Here is a 21,132-nt window from a genome sequence, read left to right on the forward strand (position 1 = left end):
GTTCAGTCACTAATTCTGCAGTCATGGTGAAGCACCAGAAAATCCTGATAATGTGGCGAGCCCTTATACAGGGGCCCAATCCCCACTGCCTTATATATGAGGATTGCCTGGGTTCAAAAGCCCAGTGGCAACCAGTACTACTGCATCTCAGACAGACACAGGATTTGGGTTCCACAGCATTGTCTCTCGCAACCGGAAAGAAGAGAACAATGCCGTTACTCACTTTTATCACCTTTGCTTCTAAAACATTTGTAGCAATTCAGATCATTTCCCTAAAGTCCATTTATAGTTCGATGTAATGCATGCTTCTGCGACTCTTCTTGTTTTTGACTCTGTTCAACAGCATTCCCCTCAGCAAGAACACTGGATCCCTTCATATTCTTACAGATCGCAAGATCTCCTGGGGAATCTCCAATTTCACTTTGCAATAATCACATAGCGCTACCATCCAAAGTTTGCATTGTTGCCAAATCATAACAACCAGCTTTTCAGCTCGGATTCCTAGAGCAACGTAAGAATTTAAAATCAATAAAATTATGAAAGCAAATAGAAAAGGGGGGGAGGTCTTTAAAGGTTTAGGCAAATAAAATGCTCTCCCCAGGTGATTAAAAAAATGCAAAGAGCTGGCAGAAAGCATTTCAAAGATGGCAAGCCATAGCTTAACTGCCATATCACTACTGCCACCTGCTGTTCTGCTTGTGACACTACAAGCAAGTTAGCCTGGGCTCGTTTCATCCATTCTCCCGAGATGGAGAATTCTTGGTACCATCTGACAAACCCTCCTGCAGCCAATTCCTTGTGTAGCTGTTCAGCTTCAGTGAACTCCCCGAACAACCTGTCCTCTCCATTCAAGGTGGACAAGTTGCATAGATAAAATTGACTTCAAAATTACACACCTCAGTCGGTTTTATGCTTTTCTTCGCTTCTCTTTGTTCTTGGTTTCACTTGGATAAATCATTTTGATATCCCGGTCCCCCCCGCCCCAGTCGCTCACGTTGCTGAATCTGTGCTGAATTTACCAAAGTTCAACTGCTGCCAACACAATCATAGCTCATCAAACTGCAGGTCAGTGAAAAACAGCGGCTTGCAAGAACCTGTGAATCCAAAACATAGGAATTTCGAGTCTGAATAAAGCAAAATTTGCCAATTACGTCTCAGCTAATGAGAAATATTTTCAGGTTTTAAGCACTCACGAAATTCCATCCATCTCACCAGCAGTGGCTGAGGCCACTCCCTCACTAAATCAGCAGTTAAATTAAAATGCATGTACAGTAGTAGAAGCCAAACCCTCTTCAGTAGCTTGACAGAACATTCTGAATCCAGTTTGCTGCATACATACTCCATGTGCATTAAAACACAGGGACTACTCAGGATGGTATGTCATCTTATATTTGCTATATAGTTGGCACGGCACCCCTGCTAAACCCTTCATACAGCATTTCTCAAACTATATGAGCTTCAAGTGTCGCTCTTACTCCCATTTCACAAGCATGAACTTGAAAGGGCCCGAGACTATTCAGTATATTCATAATTCAGCAAGAATGTTAACACAAGCCGTCCAGAACAAAACTCAAATACTCATCTGCCAGGACTTGGTCACCGTCTTCCAGAATTAGAAGCGGGGGACCTCACGCGCCCTTTGCTTGAGTCTCCATATTTATAGCAGACTGTGAAACATCTGGGTTGTAGTTTTCTCTTTGCTCCAGTATAAAAGGTAAAGGCACCCCTGCCCGAACGGGCCAGTCGTGTCTGACTCTAGGGTTGTGCGCCCATCTCACTTAAGAGGCCGGGGGCCAGCGCTGTCCGGAGACACTTCCGGGTCACGTGGCCAGCGTGACGAAGCTGCTTTGGCGAGCCAGCACCAGCGCCGCACACGGAAACGCCATTTACCTTCCCGCTAGAAAGCGGTACCTATTTATCTACTTGCACTTAGGGGTGCTTTCGAACTGCTAGGTTGGCAGGAGCTGGGACCGAAAGACGGGAGCTCACCCCGCCGCGGGGATTTGAACCGCCGACCATGCGATCGGCAAGTCCTAGGCGCTGAGGTTTTACCCACAGCGCCACCCGCGTCCCCTTGCTCCAGTATAGAAGTACCAAATTAACATTGTTCCAGTATAGAAGTTGCTCCAGTATAGAAGTACCAAATTAACATTGTTGATTCAACCTGTTAATTCTGGAACGTGCCTGCTCCATAATGGTAAGCATCTATGGTGACTACATATGCTTTTAAATGTTCAGTTGATCTTCAAGTAGTATGAATATAGTCAGTATTGTACCAACCAGTAAAATTGCTGTATCGAACCAGAGCATATTTATAAATTGGCACTGAGGGTAAAGTAAAAACATTAGCCAGGGTCCTCTGATTCAGGATACATTTCGAAGTTGCATTTTGGTACTCAACAAGTTGTCAATCTCAGTCCTTAGGGAACAGCAGAAATAGAAATCTAAAGTAACTATGTACTGCTTAGTCTTGCTAAAATGAATTATCTCAAACTAATTGAAATTGTGGTGGCCAGTGTTTAAACACTGATGAAAATTTATTGAAATGACTATGCATGTGCAATCTTCATATCCATGCTCACTTAGTGAGACTTGTTTATGTTATAAAAACAATATCCAAGCATCACTCGAAGTTCTCACACTACAACATCAAAGAAGCAGAATTTTAGTTTTTAAAAGGCTAACCAATAATTTAAATAAAATATCTTATTATATAGCTATGGTAAAGAGGTTACTTTTTCTCAGTTTTAGTCTGAACAATGACTCCGCATCAGATATTTTATTTTAGAAATTAATACTTTTTCACATTTGAGGAAGGTAGGCCAAGTCTGAACGGAAATGTCTGGGGGAGGGGGGAGGAGAAGCTCATTTAATTAATTTACAATAATTTACAGCCATTTTGTAAAAGGGCATTACAACTGATCAAACTGGGGAACATGTGGCTATTTTACAATTCTAGGTACAGAATTTAAATATTCAAGCTTGTGATGAAAAAGCGGCAAGGTGGTCGCAGTGTACAATGTAAACAAGTAGCTTTGGAAAGTGAACAGAGTCCTTGAATCTTTATTTTTTTAAAAAACAACAACAACCTCTTGATTCTTTCCTGAAATATGATCACAGGTCAACATGTAAATGCTCGTCTAAAAACATAATTTAAATTGTGTTCAGAATAAAACCACTTCGATGAGGAGGAGTTCAGATTAAGATCCAGTCTGAGTGGGGCAGTGTTGAGGTCCCTGTAAAAAGTAAACATATTTTCTTTAAAAAAATGCGCTACAACATTTGTAGCACAGTGCAGCATTAAAACTTTAAATACAAAAATATTTTCTCTTCTGTTGGGATAATAGACCTAGCATACTGGAAAGTAGTAACAATACTGCTACTCATAGCACATACGGTCCATGTCTTTCAAGTCATGTAAGGCAATTGCTGTGTTAGTTTATTGTGTATGGCAAAAAAAAAAAAAAGTCCAGGAAATGTTAGTCTTTGCTATGTCTTCCGGCTACTCCACATATGTTCTGGTGTACTTTTGTGATCTGATGAATGTTCAAAAGGAGATCTGTGTCCTAAGGGAGATCTGGAGTCATAAGCTCTCTGATCTAATGGTGACCTAGGACCGCTGCTGGAAGCTCTGTGGTCCATTTGCCAGTCCGAGTGATACCTATAGTCCCTCGAAGATTTATGATGGCTGTAGTCTGAACTGGATCGATGGTCTAAGTGTATCCGATGATCGGAGTGTGACCGACTGTCTTTTAAGCTTCCTTCCAGACTGGACCTGTGATCTCTGTTCCTATGGTCATCTAGCTTTCGGTGCTTTCCATCACTGTAGTATCTGAAACACAAAATAAATACTAGTAGAAGCTATCTTAAAAGAGTAGGCCTTGTAGAAATGCAACAGGATTTTTTAAGCGCACGCGCACACACACACACACACACTCCTTCTTCTAAGAACAAAACAATAAAAGATTCCTGAAAACTAAGGGAAAAAACCAACTGATTCTAGCATCCTGGTGTGCTCTGTGAGGTGGACAGGATAGCACAGCGTAGCATTGCATCACTTTTCTCTCTCAGCAATGCAGCTGTGAACCAAACCACAGATGACATTAAGCATGGACCACTTGAAAACTGCTATGAGAGCCGATGTTATATCGGCCTGTTGCTGAAATTGTAATGTGCTATGTATGACTTTTATTCGTATTTTTACAGACATGCGACAGATCGCCTGAATGGAAGCTTGCGGACTAGTTTGGGGGCCCTTGCAAGAAACAGATCTTTGCATCTAACCTGCTGATCTTTTAAAATGCTAACTACATCAGTTGTGGGGTTTGCACACCAACAAACTGCAGCCCTTTCACACTCCTGGCCACCCCTTTCCCCAAATATAAAACCAAAAATAGCAGAGCGTTCAGACATGTATTATCATCATGCATGTTTTTGCCCTACACACAGCCAACAGTTTCTGAGCAAAAAGTCTTAATCATCTCGTTAGTGAGAAATATTGCACAAGAATTGTGAAGTAATTGGGAAAACAGGGTTCTGTGGATGGCTGTCACGAACTCACCTGCTATCCTGTTTATAGTGATCCCAATCTCTATGATCTTTTCCATTGCTGAAGCTGGAATAAGGCCTTTTCCTAGAGTCACTTTTCTTGTAGGTATCTCCATGAAGTCGGTCTTTGTGATGATCGTGATATTGTGATAAGTGTCTGTCAGAGGAATAACTGTCTCTGCTACTATCGTCATGATTCGTATTCTCTTTTAGGCGTTCCACATCTGCTTAAATGAAAGTACAGAGATTTGTTTAGCTGTAAATAGGCAACATAAATTACCAGCTGAATGTTTTCGAGATCAGCAAATGGGCTGAAAAAGTGAAGGACTAAATTAATGTATTTAAATAATCCATTTGACAACATTTAAACAGAAGGCTTTTGCTTTTCCCACACATTCGAAACCTGATTCAAAAGCACTGAAACTTGCAGCCTGATCCTTAACACCCTTAGTTGTAAAGAAGTCTCAGCAATTCCTAATGTTCTCATGGCTGGCTGTAATAAACTGAAATTCATAATGAGAACTACCAATTTGCATGCATTTTAATGATTTGAGTAAATTGCAGGATAATCTCAAGACTTGTTGCTCAAACAAATAATTTATACATCCCAACTGAGATAGCAATACATCGCTACACACTGATATTATGCTAGCTTCACTCACATAGGTAAAGGGAACCCTGACCATTAGGTCCAGTCGTGGCTGACTCTGGGGTTGCGGTGCTCATCTCGCTTTATTGGCTGAGGGAGCCGGCGTACAGCTTCCGAGTCATGTGGCCAGCATGACTAAGCCGCTTCTGGCGAACCAGAGCAGCGCATGGAAACGCCGTTTACCTTCCCGTCGGAGCGGTACCTATTTATCTACTTGCACTTTCACGTGCTTTCAAACTGCTAGGTGGGCAGGAGCAGGGACCGGGCAACGGGAGCTCACCCCGTTGTGGGGATTCAAACCGCTGACCTTCTGATCGGCAAGTACTAGGGTCTGTGGTTTAATCCACAGCGCCACCCGCGTCCCTGCTTCACTCACATACACATATGCATGTTTAAGCAGCTCTCACAGCCCCCCAGGTTTCATTCAGAGAACACGCCTGTCTTTCAGGGACTACACCTTTCCCCTCAGTCCTTCCCCCCTCCAGTCCCCAATTCTTTAGGTGGGGTGGCTTGGAGAGCTGCTGGGGTGAGGAGTGGGGAAGTCAGTTTCTAGCAGCTCCATTCATGCAATTTTCTCTACATCGAACCTACTATCTAGAACGGGAACTATTTGTTTATTGTATAAAATTTAGCATCCCAACACTGAGGTTCTTACCTGGATTTCTAATCAAATGTGTATTCACACTGCTGCTGATATTCTGGTCATTGTGCTGCTGGGGAAAAAAGTAAGGAAATTTTTTATTACCAAATTAAACTGAAATAATAAAGTTCCAAATATGTCTCATTTGCATGATATACTAATACCAATGTTAGAATAACACAGATAAAAGCTTATTTGTTCTGTACTACTTGGCAGTCTATTAATACCTGTGTTTCTTGGCGTTTTTTAATTGCATGTTTGTACAATTTGTGTAGCTTTCTGGCATCAAATTCTGTAAACTTGGAAACAAAAATCCACAGGTTTCTAGAATGGAAGAGAAAAAGTGGTTTAGTTTTCTAAAAGATCATTAGCAGGTCACGTTCCTGGTTCTACAGTAATTATTTTACTTGTATGGCACTATCACTGTTGTTGCTTTTACTATTATGAAGTGAATTGCATCATATTAAAAACAAAAAATAATTTTATAAATAACTGAAATAGTTACACATATATAAATCTGCACAGCAAAGTATACCTCAAGCTAGTCAGAGATATAACAGAATTGAGCCTCCATCTAGTGGTTAGTATACAGACTGCACTATGATATAGCAGATATGTAGCTCTGCTGGTTCACATAACTTTAAATTAAAATATAATTCAGCTGTCATCTTGCAAACTGTAAATGGGCTGAATACATTTTCTGCAATCCATATTTACTACTTTTCCCTCCACGTGGCCATAAAGAGTAGGCAATTAAAAACAAAGTGCCTAGGCATTAAAAAAGCTAGCTAGGCAGCAAACCATACTGCTTTTCCAGTACACCCATAAAAACTGAATAGTTGAACCTTATGTACAAATGGGGCTTTTGTACACATAAGCATTCTCAGAAGACTGTTTTTCTGGATCTCTTCTCTCCGGTAACTGCAGGAATTTCAGATGTATGAACCCATGCTGAACCTTCTCAATAGGTTTTATTAATTTGTAAATTAAAGATGCTATTAGGAATCTCCTTGACAGGCTCTGACACTCTTTTGCCACCTCCACCATCGTAATTACAAAGGCTGCTTTTCACCTCATACAGAGAGAAGTGGCTGGTCCTGATCAAAGAAACGGCTGACAAAAGGTTAAGTAGCCTTTCTCTCTCTCATGATAACACCTCCAAGTGCTTTTCCACAGGTTGGGAAATATATTTTTTGCAAAATAGAGGTTTTGCCCATAGGTGCTAGCAGGGGCACTTAGAAGACAGATTTTTTCCTACCTCAGAGATTACTTACTTTCGCCACTGCTTTATTTGTTCAGGATTTGTGTATTCTTTTAGACACTCCGTAATATGATCTCCAATTTTGATAAGACACTGTCTAGTATGTTCTAGTTGTTCCCTTTCTGAAAGACCTTTCTCTGGTCTATCCAGCTGTTTCAGTGCTGCTTTGACAGGCCTCATTCTTTCTTTACACTGTAAAAATAAAGAAATATTCAGAGATCTTACATTCTATTAACATAATGTGACATTTATAGACACTAGACATCTATAACATGAAGATTCTGCCCACCACTCTTGCTTTTACTGTGTTTTCTAAGAAAATGCAATTTATCTCCAATTTAGCCTTCTGGTAGTAGCGTCCACCCTGTGGACTGCCCTCCCATCTGGGGTTAAGGAGATAAATAACTATGCAACTTTTAGAAAACATCAGAAGGCAGCCCTGTATAGGGAAGTTTTTAATGTTTGATGTTTTATTATGCTTTTGTATTTGTTGGAAGCTGCCCAGAGTGGCTGGGGCAAACCAGATGGATGGGCGGGGTACAAATAAAATAATATTTAAATTTTATATGGAGCATCAAACTTAATAATCCATATGAACACATAAAGCATTGTTTAAAACTTTTTAAAGACAGTTTGCAGAGTACAAACTGGGTAGCCATCATCTTTCAAGAGCCATATTTAACCGATGGCCTAATGAACGCTTTTTCTGCTAACAGTGAATCACATGCCTCATGCCAATTAGTATGACCAAATGACAAAATATTCTGAAGAAGTCTTACAATACTGAATGTCTTCTGATCCAGTTCTTCAGATTCTTCAGATATAGGAACTGGCTCACTACTTGCGGTTATATGAACAGGAGTGTCTGCCGAAGGAGATTTCTTGCTTTTGTCTTTGCTTTCAGATTTGGACTCATTCATCTAGAAATTAAGAGATTCAAAATTTCTGAAGTTATGTGCTAAATATTCACTTCATTTAAAAAATCATATACTGCTTGATTGAGAAAAAACCAAAAACCACCACCGAAGCAGAGTGATGTACATTAAGGTAAAGCAGCATTTCACACATAACATATATAGACTGGGTACACAATGATGTTACTAGAAAGCAAAATGAAGCATACAAGGCTTTTCTCTTCCTTTTGAGAGCTTAATCACAATTCATGTGAAGAATACAGGAGAGCAAGGAAGTTCCACCTGGTTCTGACTTCTGCATCAGGCCTACCTCCCCTTCATACCCCACCCCTGCAGGAGAGGGACTAAAAACACAGCATGCTTATTATGGGCACAAGGTGGTCTAATATGGCTCCGACTTAATTACCTTCTCTTCTTTTACTTCTTTCTCTCTCTGCATGTACTCTTTTGCTTTACTTTCCTTCTTCTCTTTTGCATCTTTTTCCCTTAATTCTTTTTTGTCCTCTTTTTCTTTTCTCTCCCTTTTCAGCTCCCTCTTGTTTTCCTTGGCCTCTCTTTTGTCGTCAGCCTCCTTCTTCAGGACAATATCTGCATCAGATTTTTCTTCATTTTCTTTTTCTGCTTTTATCTTTTTGCTTGGATGTTTTACTGCAGCCATTTCATCCTGGAACATACACGCATGTACATCAAAATGCTAATTTAAGAAGTTCAGATATAAATATTAGAATCATTTAGTACTTGGTCATTTCTTTTGGTGACATATCCCTCCATTCAGTTCTATTGCCAAACTTTTGTTTGCCACAGCTGCTCCTTTTTCACCTACACATTCAATGGAGCAGAGGTAGATGGAAAAGAGAGCTTCAGCAGACTGGTGCACCCACTTCCAATTTAAATTCAATGTTCACTTTGTTCCACTTACTGTCGGTCTCTCATAGGAGCCTCCCAGAGCTGGGTAAGAAGACAGGCAGAGCTTAGAAACTCTCTGCCTCATGTGGGAGGCAAGGCCCACTCGGCTCCAGAAAGGTGGGGTGGGGTTCTGGGGTTGTTCTGGCTATGCGCGGTTTTAGCTGTACGCTCAATCCCTGGAACCTAATTACCATGCAAGGTGCAAGTTGTCTGTTATTTGCCCAATCAATTATACTCTGGCCATATTTCAGCTGCTAGTGGTTCAAGTCAAGAGAGCTAGTTCACCAGAGGGGTGAAGTCACGAGATGAAATGTCATCTGAATTTGTTGTGGTCTGGGGAAAACCACTATTTTCTCCAGTACAGCCCCCTGGCTGAAATATGTGGGCTATCTGAGTGATAAAACTTCAAAATGGCCAATCGAACAAATAAATCTAACGCTTAAAAATTATTACTTTTTGAACAAATTCAAATTTCTCGATATTCACCTTACTATCTTCCTCCTCTTCTTCCTCAGACTTATCTGAAGGTGGTGGTGATGTATCACTCTTTGTCTCCTCCTTAATTTTTGCTGCTTTTATGGTCTTACTCTTCTTAGTTCTCATTTTCCTTCTTTTTGAGCCTCCCTGAATATCAGAAAAGTGCCATGTTAGATATTTATTCAAGTTCAAGTAGGTGCACTTAAAAAGGTAATACACAGAAAATAACTTACCGCCCCAGATAGTCTTTGTGCTTCCTTCCTTGCAAGATCCTTACTGAGTAATTTTATGAGGTAGTCTGCACGGGTCTGCAACTGTTTGGCTTGGGGTTTCTTATCTGGATCATCTGGTAGAATCTGAAAGGGCAATTTAAGATATTTTTTTTCCAAGTACAGAGTGTTTTATCAGCTTGATGGATAAGAAAAGATTCACTAAACTGGGAAAAGCTGTCTGAATCTAGATTCTTTCAGCACAACTTTCTTTTTCTTACAAAAAATGGAACACAAGAGTTCTTAAAAGCCCTGGTTTTCACCTCATCCCTAAAGATATCTAATGAAGGTGCCAGGCAAGGCTCCCTAAGGAGAGCATTCCACAAACAGGGAGCCACCACAGAAAAGGCCTGTTCTCATGTTGCCACCCTATGCACCTCTCATGGAGGAGGCACACAAAGAACAGCCTCAGCTGATGATCGCAGGGTGAGTCAGTTCATATGGAGAGAGGGGGTTCTTGAGGTACTGCAGTCCTGAGCCATTTAAGACTTTATAGGTAAAAAACAGTACTGGAAGCTAATTGGCAGCCAGTGCAGTTGACCCAGGATCGTGGTAATATACCCAAACTGTCTTGCCCTGGTGAGCAACCTGGCTGCCGAATTCTGCACAAGTTGAAGTTTCTGAACCATCTTCAGAGGCAGCCCCACATATAATGCATTGCAGTAATCTATCCTAGAAGTTACCAGAGCATCGATAACAGAAGTTAGGTTATCCCTGTCCAGATAGGGGTGCTGCTGGGCCATTAGCTGAAGAGGCCACATGAGCCTTAAGCAACAGCAATGGATCCAGAATTACCCTCAAGCTACATACTTGCTTCTTCAGAAGGCGTGTAACCCCATCAAGAGCAGGCAACCTCCCACCCACACTGTCTAGGGAACAGCCCAATAAGTGCCGCAATCTTATCTAGACGGAGCTTCAATTTGTTGGCTTTCATCCTGTCCATTAGAAAGGAAAGACAAAAAAAATGAACCAGTAACAAAGGAAGCCCTCTGTAAAATTTTCCAGGGATACCATGGGAAAACTAAAAATATAAAAGACTAAAATGGGAATGCAGAGTGTGAGAAATGAGATACAACAGTCAGTCTCGTCTAAATGTCTCAAATCAGAATACAGTCCACTTGGTTAACACCGTAACCATTCAACCAGCAATTTTTTATCTCCTGAATAACATTATGTTCAGACAGACAGCAGGAATTACCTTGTGTGTCAAGTTGAGATCTGGGTCCATTTTGATCATTTCCCAACTACCATATCCATATTCATAGATGCCTATTAGAAGATTAGAGTCATCTTCCCTGCCCCAGTCTATATCAAAATGAGCAGCCTTAGTGTGACAAGGAACGGTGTATCTAAATGAAAAACAGTAAGTTCACAAGCTATTTGTATTACGTCTACTGACAGCTAGATACAATATAATCATTAAAAAAGGAAGCAAAAACAGAAGTTTAATGGCACTCTTCCTCTCTCATTTTATGGTTCCCTCTCATTTTATTTTTACATCAGTGCTATGAGCAAGTGACCCATGTGTGGGGCAAACCATGGTGCTACCCTCTGGTACTGCTGCAAATTACCTGGAAGGGCTGGGGGGGGGGAAGAAACGTAGTGACAAAACTGTGAAGGCACACTGGTGAGAGTGCCATACTGACTCTGTTGGTCCATCTGCATAGCCTTGACCTCGCCACGCCTCTGCCCAACCCTCTCCCAGGTAAGTTGCAACAATGCTAGTATCAGAAAGGGGGCTCTACCAAATAGGCCATGAGTTCCTGAACAGTCAGGCACTCTAACCACTATTCGACACTTGCTCTGCTCTTCATAGGTCTCACTCCTCAGATCTGTGCATAAGAGTGGCTAGAAAAGGAAAAAAGCTAGATCAGCTGTGGCAAAAGCAAAGGGTGCTGTTATGCGAATGGAGATATTCAAACTCCTGAACAAGGATGTGGTCAGAACTCCCTAGCAACATACACACCCCCCAATCAAAATAAAACAAATGTAACAAACCTCTTCCTTTCCTCTGGATCGGAAGGAATGGATTTATGTAATGGTTCCAGCTCTTCTTCATGAGAGATGACTAGTTTTGCATTTACCTGCACTCCCGATATTCGGAACGTTGGGCCTTTAACTTTTCCAAGTCTGCCCCCTTTCAAATAAGAATATAAAACAGGTAAATGTTAGATCAGTTTTATGCATCACTATTCCAAAATGTGAAGGAACAAGATGCCCTTTCAACATGAGGTCACTAGAAGGAAGAGGTAATCAATACAAATGTGCTTCAAGGACATGAACCAACAATGTGCCAGATAGAAAAAAAGCAACAAGGAGTGCTGCTGACATGGACTAAGAGTTTCAGGTCAAGTGAAGAATACGGCCTCACTTATACCTCACACATCTACACAGTTATCACAACATAACTTAACCCATTAATAGGTAACATCCAGCTTTTGTGCTTCAGCCAAAAGGACACCTAGAGCAGTTTAAAAAACAAGCAAGTTACTGTCGTGAGGTTTATAATCTACACCAGAGATTTTCAACCTTTTTGAGTCCACGGCTCCCTTGACCAACTACATTCTTTCTGTGGCACCCCGGAGCCCAGTTATGTCACCCCTTGCCTGCAGAGCTGGCAGCCTCTCACCCTTTTATTGAACACCCTCCCTTGTGGAGTGTTCCCTCAGCCTCTCCCCTCTTCTTGGGAGACCACCGGGCAGCTGCTGCTGCAACTAATAGCTGTGCAAGCCTTTGGAAGGCAGAGATGCAAGAGGGCATCAGAGGAGGGAGGGAAGGAAAGAGGCCAGTGTTGCCCGTGGCACCCCTGACCATCATTCAAGGTACCCCATGGTGCCATGGCACACTGGTTGAAAACCACTGATCTAAACAGACACAACAGAAAATGAAAAAGGAAGGGGGAGAGAGATTGGGGGCAGGGAAGCAAGACCAGGCTCCAGTTTTTAAAGTGCTTATGAAAACAGGCTGATTTGGAAACAGTTCAGTAACAGAAGGAGCTGGTCTCTAGGCAGTTAATGGAGGGCTCTGCATCCCATTTCCTGCTCTCTCCTGCATGCATCTGAAGAAGTGTGCATACACACAAAAGCTTATACCCAGAACAAACTTAGTTGGTCTCTAAGGTGCTACTGGAAATTTTATTTTTTTTATTTCTTTGTACAGTTATGAGTATAGCTGGTTTGGAGCTAGGAAGAAGCACCATAACAATCATGGCAACAACTGCCAAGCCCATATCCCTGTTCAAAAGCTGTGTTTGTCCACTCAGGAACATGGCCAAGGAAGGTTGGGACCCTTTGTGTGGGCAGAAAAAGAAGGGTCACAGGAGCTCACTTCTTTAGTTTTTGGCATGGGTTATAAGCAATCTCTGCCTCCGCCACCTGGAAGCTGTACCTGCTCTTTCTTGTCCAGATGAGATGTCCTTTAAAGCCTTGATACATCCATTATGTACCAGCTCTCCAAGCTGTCTGAGGTCTGTCTCAGATTTATCAACTAATTCAGCATCTCTTGCTATGGCATCTAACCTGCAACAGAGCAGAAGTATCATAGCTCTTGTATCAGTATGTGAGAAATGAAAAACAGAATATGCATTAATGCTAGATACAGTATTTATACAACCTTCTTAATGAGGAAATTCAAGACGTCAACCCTCCCCAATAGCCTCTTGTAGTAGCACTCCCTGATGGTCACAGCAGGCAATGGATGCATTTTTTTTTTAAAAAAATACCTGTTCTACCCTAGTCTCTCCAGGTGCTCTAACAAGGCACACTTGTTATTTGGTCACTCAGCATACTGCACCGGCAAATTCCTTATCCATTGTTCTGGCAGCGGCTGATCTCCCCTCAGCAATGAGTAGATTCCTCTCACCCCAAACTTCTAACAGACACAGTAGGAGCCCACTGCTAATTTCAGAGAAAGGGGGTTTGATTATACATAGTCCCTTGCTGAGTAAGTAATGTAAATTAGCTTAGGACAATTTTTCTTTCTTTCTAAAACACACACCTGCTCTCTCTGTGTTAGAAAAATATCACATTACTGAACATCTCAGGTGTGAATTATGCTTCTGACTTTGCTTGCTGCCTCTTACATCTTTGGAGTGCAAGTCTCCTGTTGTGTCCAAACATGGCAACTATGGTCACAAAGCTCAGAACAAGCCAGGGTCTCCAGCCAACTTCAAACCAAGAAATAGATTTTCTGATTTATCATGGAGGGCCAAGCAGAAAGAAGATGGAATGGTTTGAGGCAAGGCTTGTACTAAGCAATGTTTTGTTTGTTTGAACTGTACCACTCAGTTTACTGACTCCCCAAAAAATAGCAAAACCACCTTATCTGTGCTCCTTGAGCATGCAAGGAGCAGTATTAATACAGTGGTACCTCTGGATGCGAACGGGATCCGTTCCGGAGCCCCGTTCGCATCCTGAAGCGAACGCAACCCGTGTCTGTGCATTTTGAGCATCTGCGCATGCGTGAGAGGCAAAACCAGGAAGTAATGCATTCCGAAAATGCTCAACCTGAAGCAACTTTAACCCGAGGTATGACTGTAGTTATACTTTCCCATGAATAAATGGATTTTAATACCTACAATCATATTTGCACAGGAAAAGTCAATCCATCACCATTTCAATGAACGATCACTGAAACTTCAAAGCTGTTTTTGCCTTTAAAAAATGCAGTGCAGGAATACTTCATTATAATTTTAAAAGTTTCCAGCTTCCAAGTAGGCCAGCTTACCTTTCAAGAGGTCCCCCAAATTTCTTGTAACTCTTGATAAACCTTTTTTGTAAAAACAAAAGGCGGTATGTTAATTACGTTGTCCTTATATCATATCTTTTTCAAGATAAACCAGTAAAATATGCATGCAAGAAAAACACACTAGGTAAAGTTAAGAAGGGAAAATATTTGGTAACTTCAGTGAATAAAGACAACCTATATAGGATATTCTACTGAAGTTAGCGTGCCCATAAAGAATCTTTATGAGAGAATATGATGTGTAAATACAAAGCTAAGATTCAAAATTCTTTGAAAAAAATTGTACTATATTCCACAAATAATACAAAAAATGTTGTGATCCTATATGCATTTACTCAGATGCAGGTTCCACTGAGCTTTTTGTGGGTATGGGATTGAGACCAAAGTCACTTCAGAAACCGATGTTTTAGGTTGTCAAAATATAGCAATGGAGAGTAAGAATACATATTAAATTATGAAAGTAACCAGATTCATGTTTACTACAGTAAAGTGTCTAATCTGTCAAAATAGATACTATTAATATTTCCATACACTATCAGATGCCATGCAGAGAGAAAGAGATGCTGGATTACAACCTTCTCTATACTGAATTGCCATTATAGATTATATAAATATTAATTTATTTCAATCCAAAATCCATACTATTTGGCAATCCAACCAAAAGAAAATAATTTTATTTTCTTTCTAAAATGGCTTGTAGAACTTTGAATGGGGTGGGGAAGATGCAGGTACTGCGATATAAACCCAAAATTCTGTAAATGTAACCACTCTATTTGAATTTAAACAAACATGTACCCTCAATTTAATAGCTTAATGTAATGTGTGAAACAGTATTTATCAAATTAATTGAAAAGGAAGCGTGATTTTTAAGACACGTAACATACAAGCATTTCAAGCTTCCAATGGAGAATTTTCCTATTACTTTCCCCTTGTAGATCTTCCCCCTTCCCCATTTCTTACCGCCGAATCTCTGCATCACTAAATCCTTTAATGTTTTCCCGTGGAATAGTCCGTGGTCTTCCACGTTTTTTGGGTCGTTTTCTTTCCGAGATGGAGTCACTATCTGATCCAGAATACCTTCTGTTTCTACAACGTCTCCCTTCGCTTCCGTTGAAGCTGATCTGTATTTTTTATTAAAAAGTGCAAAATTTAAGTGTTCCATTTGTGAAGCTAAAGCAAATTTCAATATTTCAAGCGCAATTTGTTCTAACACAAAATGCAATGGGAAGAAAAGCCTCTCAAAAGATCTTTACCTGTTTTGCACAGTTTCTCATTCTGGGTAACATATAAATTTCTTCCAGTTCCTTTTGCCTTTCCTCTTCTTCTAATCTTCTCCTATGGACCTCTGGAATGATTTCTTCCCAGTTCCTTGAATTTTGTTCAGGCTCCAGTTCAATGTCATCTTCATCCATATTGGAGAAATTTGCCACCTGTTAAAATGGTAGTTTTGATAAAAGTAATTACAAATGCACACACACACACTCCAAATACAACAAACAGGGCTAACCTGAGCATCATGACTTCAATGGGTCAACTCTAAGCATGATTAATCCGGGATCCTATCCTTTGTGCACTCTTCCCCAAAGGTGTTTTGGTCATCTTTTCTGTTCGTCTGTGTTAGAGGCCCTAGCATAAAGTTACTGAGGGCTTGCTAACTTACAGACCAATCTTATGCATGCTAATGTGGAAGTTAAGTTCCAGCGGGTCCAAGTAATTACTCTCAAGTATGTTCACAGGATAGCAGCCACAGTGTCAGATGATTATATATTTATTTATACACACTATGCCTCTCCAGAAACTCAAGGAAGTTTCTAACAACAGTAATAAGCTTTCCTCTTTTCTCTCTGGAGTACATACAGGTAGGACCGTGCAGAGTTTGTCTGAGGCCCAGGGCAGGAGTCTTGCGAGAATAAAGTTATAAACTCGAACAAAAAAATCAGCTGGTCCCTGGTGGGGGGCCCTTGCCAGTTTAGCTTTCCGAGGCAAGTGTACCTGCCTCCCCCTTTATCGGTCTGCATACAGGGAAGAGGCACAAAAGTTCTTAGTGAGCTTAAAAAAAAATTAACAAATCTCAACATTCAAGTGTTTAAAAAGGGACAGAGGTGACTACATTCTTCTAAACAGATTTTGAAAAACTGTTTCCCAAGGAAAAACTTGGACCTTTTAACAGAAAGCTTTTCTAAAATGGAGTTGCTTTTAGTAATTTTTGCTTAACATAATTATGGAATGAAAAAGTATAGTACCTTAAACTGGGAAAGCAATTCATCTCCGACACTTAATGGGCCAGTTTCATTTTCCCGTGTTTCAGCCCTTTTCAAGATTTCATCTATGTCCATTTCCTGAAAAAAATAAAAATAAAATCTTACCGGTGAAATGTTGATTTGAATAGACCAGAAAATCAAATGCTAGGATGTTAACCTTACTTGTGGCTCCTGTTCTTCACCTTCCAGTTCCTTAAAAAGTTCCTCAGCACCAAACTTTAAAATAGCTGACAGCTCCTCTTTGTTAAAAGGAGCAGAGCTAAAAATAAAGGGAACATGTTACTCTTTTACTCAGCACAAGGCACAAAAATGTGTGTGTCTAAGATACTAGATGCCCACAGACAATGAGCTGACACATTCAATCAATAACATAAATTCAGAGTTTCTCCTAGAATTGTGTCTTGGTTCCTTAAGCTTCTTAGGTCACCATAATCCACAGCAATAGGGAAATGTCAGGCAGAGGGATTCTCTTCCTTTGGTTACTGCCCTCCTTTCTTCAATCCTCCCCCATGTTTATCTTTCCATTATTATATTTTTCAGAAGTTCTGGGTCAATTCAGTTTGGCTCCTTCGGAACCGTTGCTCTAATAAGGGAGGAAGGAATCAGTCTGAAGCCATCTTCTATCATTTGAGAAGGGCAGAAAGGACTGCATGATGGGAAAGCAAGTGATATCTCAGGTGATGCCTATGTGTTAGCTTCAGGAGCCAGGAGATTTAGCCCTGACATCCTGAGAGAAAGAAGATGATTGCCAAGTTTTGTAACCTTGGACAAGTCAACATAACTCCCTTAACACTGTGAAGGATTATCTGCACATTTTTGGGAAGTTGTCTGTTAGATATGCTTACAGTTCATCCCCAAAGGTATACCTAGAAGGTGCAGAACCTGTGTGCAGCACAGTCTTTCCTGTAGTGTCCATTCTCTGAATGACAAGGTGATCTAAAACCATTTTCTTCTTGGCTCTTTCCAGGATATCTTCCTCTACAGATCCTTTAGTGACTAGCCGATAAATGTTTACCTGTGAACAACCAAACAAAAAATAAAGATTTACGGGAATCACTAAAGTAATAGGAAATAAAGTGAAGTTTTAGTCACAAATAAAACTCCCGAATGCCTTGGGAGTCGAACGTTCCGCCTCCCGAATGATCGAAAACTGGAAGTGAGTGTTCCGGTTTCCGAATGTTTTTTGGAAGCTGAACGTCCGGCGCAGCTTCCGCTATTGTTTCCAGCGCGCCTGTGCAATAGGAAACCAATTGGAAGCCACGCCTTGGTTTCCAAGCATTTCAGAAGTTGAATGGACTTCCAGAATGGATTCCGTTCGACTTCCAAGGTACAACTGTATATTAAATTTAAAATGGCATTCATATTTTTAACTTCTCTTAAATGTGTAATGTGCTTGGAGCAATTATGTGACAGTCTTTTAGAGGTATTTGAATGAACAGTATATTCCAACGAGACATGTTTCTACCTTCAGAGGCTGCAATTCTACAACAAGAAACCATGCAACCCCCCAATTCTGCAGTGTGAATCCATTTCCGCTCTAACAACACCGGGTAGTGGCCCAGGAGAGGATATTCTCTGTGGCAGCCCCTAAGTTGTAGAATTCCCTCCCCACAGAGGTGTGTCTGGCACCTTCAATGTACAGCTTCTGGTGAACACTGAAGATGCAGCTTATAACCTTGGCTTTTACATTTGCAGTATATATTTTTAGGATCCACCTTATTTTTGTGATTCTAAGTTGTTATAACTAGTGTTCATATTGGGTGAAGGGTGGGCAATAAATAAAATTTCATATATGTGTGCTGTTGGTGCTGTGAAACCCAAATCTAGTTTCCTATGGCCTTGCTATCAGCACTTTCCCCTTTTGTGAATCATCACTGCACAGATGCAAGGAGATGTCAGGCTGATCACAGTGGTGGAACATCTCCAGAATGCCATGGCTAGCCTGAAAGCTTTGTGCATAGTTTATGGGGAGCATAGCTCCTCTGTCTCTGTGGAGATGGGAGCACATTCAGTTCACTGCTGGTGGACTGCAGCCAAGGTATACGAAGTGTACTTGCACTCTTTTAAATATACTCTATCATAAACATTTATATGCTAGTACTGTGTCTGTTGGAGTCAGGCTGCTAGTTTTGGGAACTGGGCACATTAAAGTTGTCTTTCTATTAAAAAGTTGAATTCTTTAGTTAATTGTAACACACACACACACCAACAAACAAACAACATATTGATAAAGACAAGTAAATGAACACATCCATAAAACATGACCCAGACATTCAAACTACGTCACTTGGGGGGCGGGGGGAATAAACACAGATAAACACACGTATATATCTAAACTGGATTTCATATAATTTGTTCCTGTCCCCAACCAAGTACCTAAATCAAACAAAACGTATGTACCTGTTTCTTCTGCCCAATCCTATGAGCTCTAGCCTGTGCTTGCAGATCATTCTGAGGGTTCCAGTCAGAATCAAATATAACAACAGTATCTGCAGATGCCAAGTTTATGCCTAGACCTCCAGCTCTGGTAGACAGTAAAAAGCAGAAGTCCTGGAATTAAGAGAGACAGGAAGACTGAAACAAAAACTGTAAAAATATACCTAACAGGAGAGTTAACTGATACATTTTGACATTCAAAGTACTGTACACATTAAAATTGTTGTAAACTACTTAAGAATGCAATTATTCTAAAACTGCCCAGAACTGTACCAAAACATTTGTCTCCAACACAAACAACGTTGTAAAATAAACTGCTAACCTTAAACAAAGTACTACAGTTCCATTTTGTAACATAAAATCCTGGATTTCACTATGAAGGTTTTTGTTTATAAGATGGCAAATAATCTTTTCTGCTGCTAGAAACAAAACACGTTCCTTAAAAGATAAAACAAAACACAAAATAGGCAAGTTTTACATTACCTCAGAACCTTCTGCATTAAAATGGTCCAGTGCTTGTTTCCTCAGTTCTCCTTTTATTGACCCATCTAGCCTCTGGAGAGAAAAAGACCAATTAGACTAAGACTGTGCTAGTGTGTAAACAGCATGAGGCCAATAAATAAATGTGTGCAGTGATATAATTTAATAGTAAGCTCTTACCTGAAAGGGAAACTGACGATATTTCAAATATTCAGCAAGGATGTCCAGCATCCGCACCATTTGAGAAAATATAAGCACTCTGCTGCCACGTTCTCGTAAGCGAATCAGCAGCTTGTCTAAAAGAATGAGCTTCCCACTACTCCGGATTAAATTCTTGAAAGAAAACACAAGACATAAAAAAATCAACGACTGCGTGGAAGATTATGTCTGTACATTAACGTTAATGCATTTTGTGGGAACTACCAGAAACCAAAGGTAGAAACCACAAATCAAAAATTTAAGGAAGTCTGAATATGCCTAACACAATTACATCTATTCCTGTGCATAGAATTCTTAGATTTAAAAAGCTACACTACGCATTCAGAATATTGCTATGAAACAAGGTGAGGCAGTGGGAAAGCAGGGGGAACATTCTCAGCTGCAGCACAACGTTTGTGGAACTTCCTCCCCAGATATGTTTACTTGGTGGTGGTGGTAATAATAATAATAATAATAATAATAATAATAATAATAATAATAATAGAAGATATAATCATTCCTAGGTTATTTAATTAACATTTAAAAACCCAGTAATCTGATCATTGCATTTTAATTTGTTTTATATACAGAACAATATATGCAGAGCAGTTTTACAAAGACATGAAATTTTACCTGTAAGGCCTCCTGTTTAATATAGAATTCATTATCATCTGGTGGTTTAATGAGGTAGCAATGATTGCAACACTTTTTGAGCTCCATCATGACATTCAGAAAGCCTGAGGTACTGCCCTTTGAACCTTTACTTAAGGCTTTGTAATTCCTAGTTAAAATCCACCTGATATTATAAAAAAAAAGCGTATTGTCAGTAATGAAACTGTGGAAAACAGAAAATTTTAAAAAATTCTTGCAGGCAGACAGGCAAACTCTTTACTGTATGAAAGAAACCTGCTCACTTTTCACTGTGTAAATTATTTTGACAGCCACAATAAATTACTTACTTATAATATTGCTTTTGCAATGCACTCATCTCCATTCTTAAAATTTGTTCAACCTTGGCAGGAAGAGATTTTTCTACGTCCTTCTTAACTCTCCTTAGTAGAAATGGTTCGAGTTCTTTGTGAAGACTTGCGTAGCCAAATTCCCTTCCTTTCCCATGTTCCTCTTCAAAATCTTCCCAAGAAGAAAACCTTCCAATATAAAATGTAACATTCTAAATTGTGGCAAATTTTCAATATAACCATTGTGGCAGATTTTCAAAATAAACATACATGCTATGCCAGTAGTCTTACTGTACAAGCGTATAATCAGCCAAGTTATTAAGCCAATAGAAAATCTGAATTATGAAAAATAAATGACCCTTGTTGTTAAACGTTTCACTAAGTTCTATGC

The 21,132-nt window shown here is 40.2% G+C and overlaps 1 protein-coding gene across 4 annotated transcripts in view; it reads right to left on the reverse strand.

Annotated features, from left to right (window-relative positions):
• Positions 1-2,855: 2,855 nt before the first annotated feature.
• The window catches only part of CHD1 (chromodomain helicase DNA binding protein 1), a 43,964-nt gene continuing 25,687 nt past the window's right edge, over positions 2,856-21,132 (reverse strand). Inside the window, exons 15-37 of one of the 4 annotated variants that reach the window (XM_053407859.1) lie at positions 20,742-20,930; positions 20,416-20,578; positions 19,765-19,917; positions 19,588-19,659; positions 19,069-19,218; positions 17,535-17,683; positions 16,831-16,927; positions 16,651-16,746; positions 15,661-15,837; positions 15,368-15,528; positions 14,390-14,431; positions 13,052-13,182; positions 11,663-11,801; positions 10,863-11,013; positions 9,629-9,751; positions 9,405-9,542; positions 8,419-8,676; positions 7,878-8,018; positions 7,112-7,290; positions 6,065-6,161; positions 5,853-5,907; positions 4,562-4,772; positions 2,856-3,832 (exon numbers count right to left, since the gene is read on the reverse strand). In XM_053407859.1, coding sequence (XP_053263834.1) covers positions 3,490-3,832; positions 4,562-4,772; positions 5,853-5,907; positions 6,065-6,161; positions 7,112-7,290; positions 7,878-8,018; positions 8,419-8,676; positions 9,405-9,542; positions 9,629-9,751; positions 10,863-11,013; positions 11,663-11,801; positions 13,052-13,182; positions 14,390-14,431; positions 15,368-15,528; positions 15,661-15,837; positions 16,651-16,746; positions 16,831-16,927; positions 17,535-17,683; positions 19,069-19,218; positions 19,588-19,659; positions 19,765-19,917; positions 20,416-20,578; positions 20,742-20,930 — 3,415 coding nt within the window. In that variant the 3' untranslated portion in view covers positions 2,856-3,489. Of the gene's footprint in view, positions 3,833-4,561; positions 4,776-5,852; positions 5,911-6,064; positions 6,162-7,111; positions 7,291-7,877; positions 8,019-8,418; positions 8,677-9,404; positions 9,543-9,628; positions 9,752-10,862; positions 11,014-11,662; positions 11,802-13,051; positions 13,183-14,389; positions 14,432-15,367; positions 15,529-15,660; positions 15,838-16,650; positions 16,747-16,830; positions 16,928-17,534; positions 17,684-19,068; positions 19,219-19,587; positions 19,660-19,764; positions 19,918-20,415; positions 20,579-20,741; positions 20,931-21,132 lie in introns of all 4 variants that reach the window. The other 3 variants (XM_053407858.1, XM_053407857.1, XM_053407856.1) reach the window with 3 other exon arrangements.

This window comes from Podarcis raffonei, chromosome 11 (genome assembly GCF_027172205.1).
Source record: "Podarcis raffonei isolate rPodRaf1 chromosome 11, rPodRaf1.pri, whole genome shotgun sequence".
Classification (NCBI taxonomy): Eukaryota; Metazoa; Chordata; class Lepidosauria; order Squamata; family Lacertidae; genus Podarcis; species Podarcis raffonei.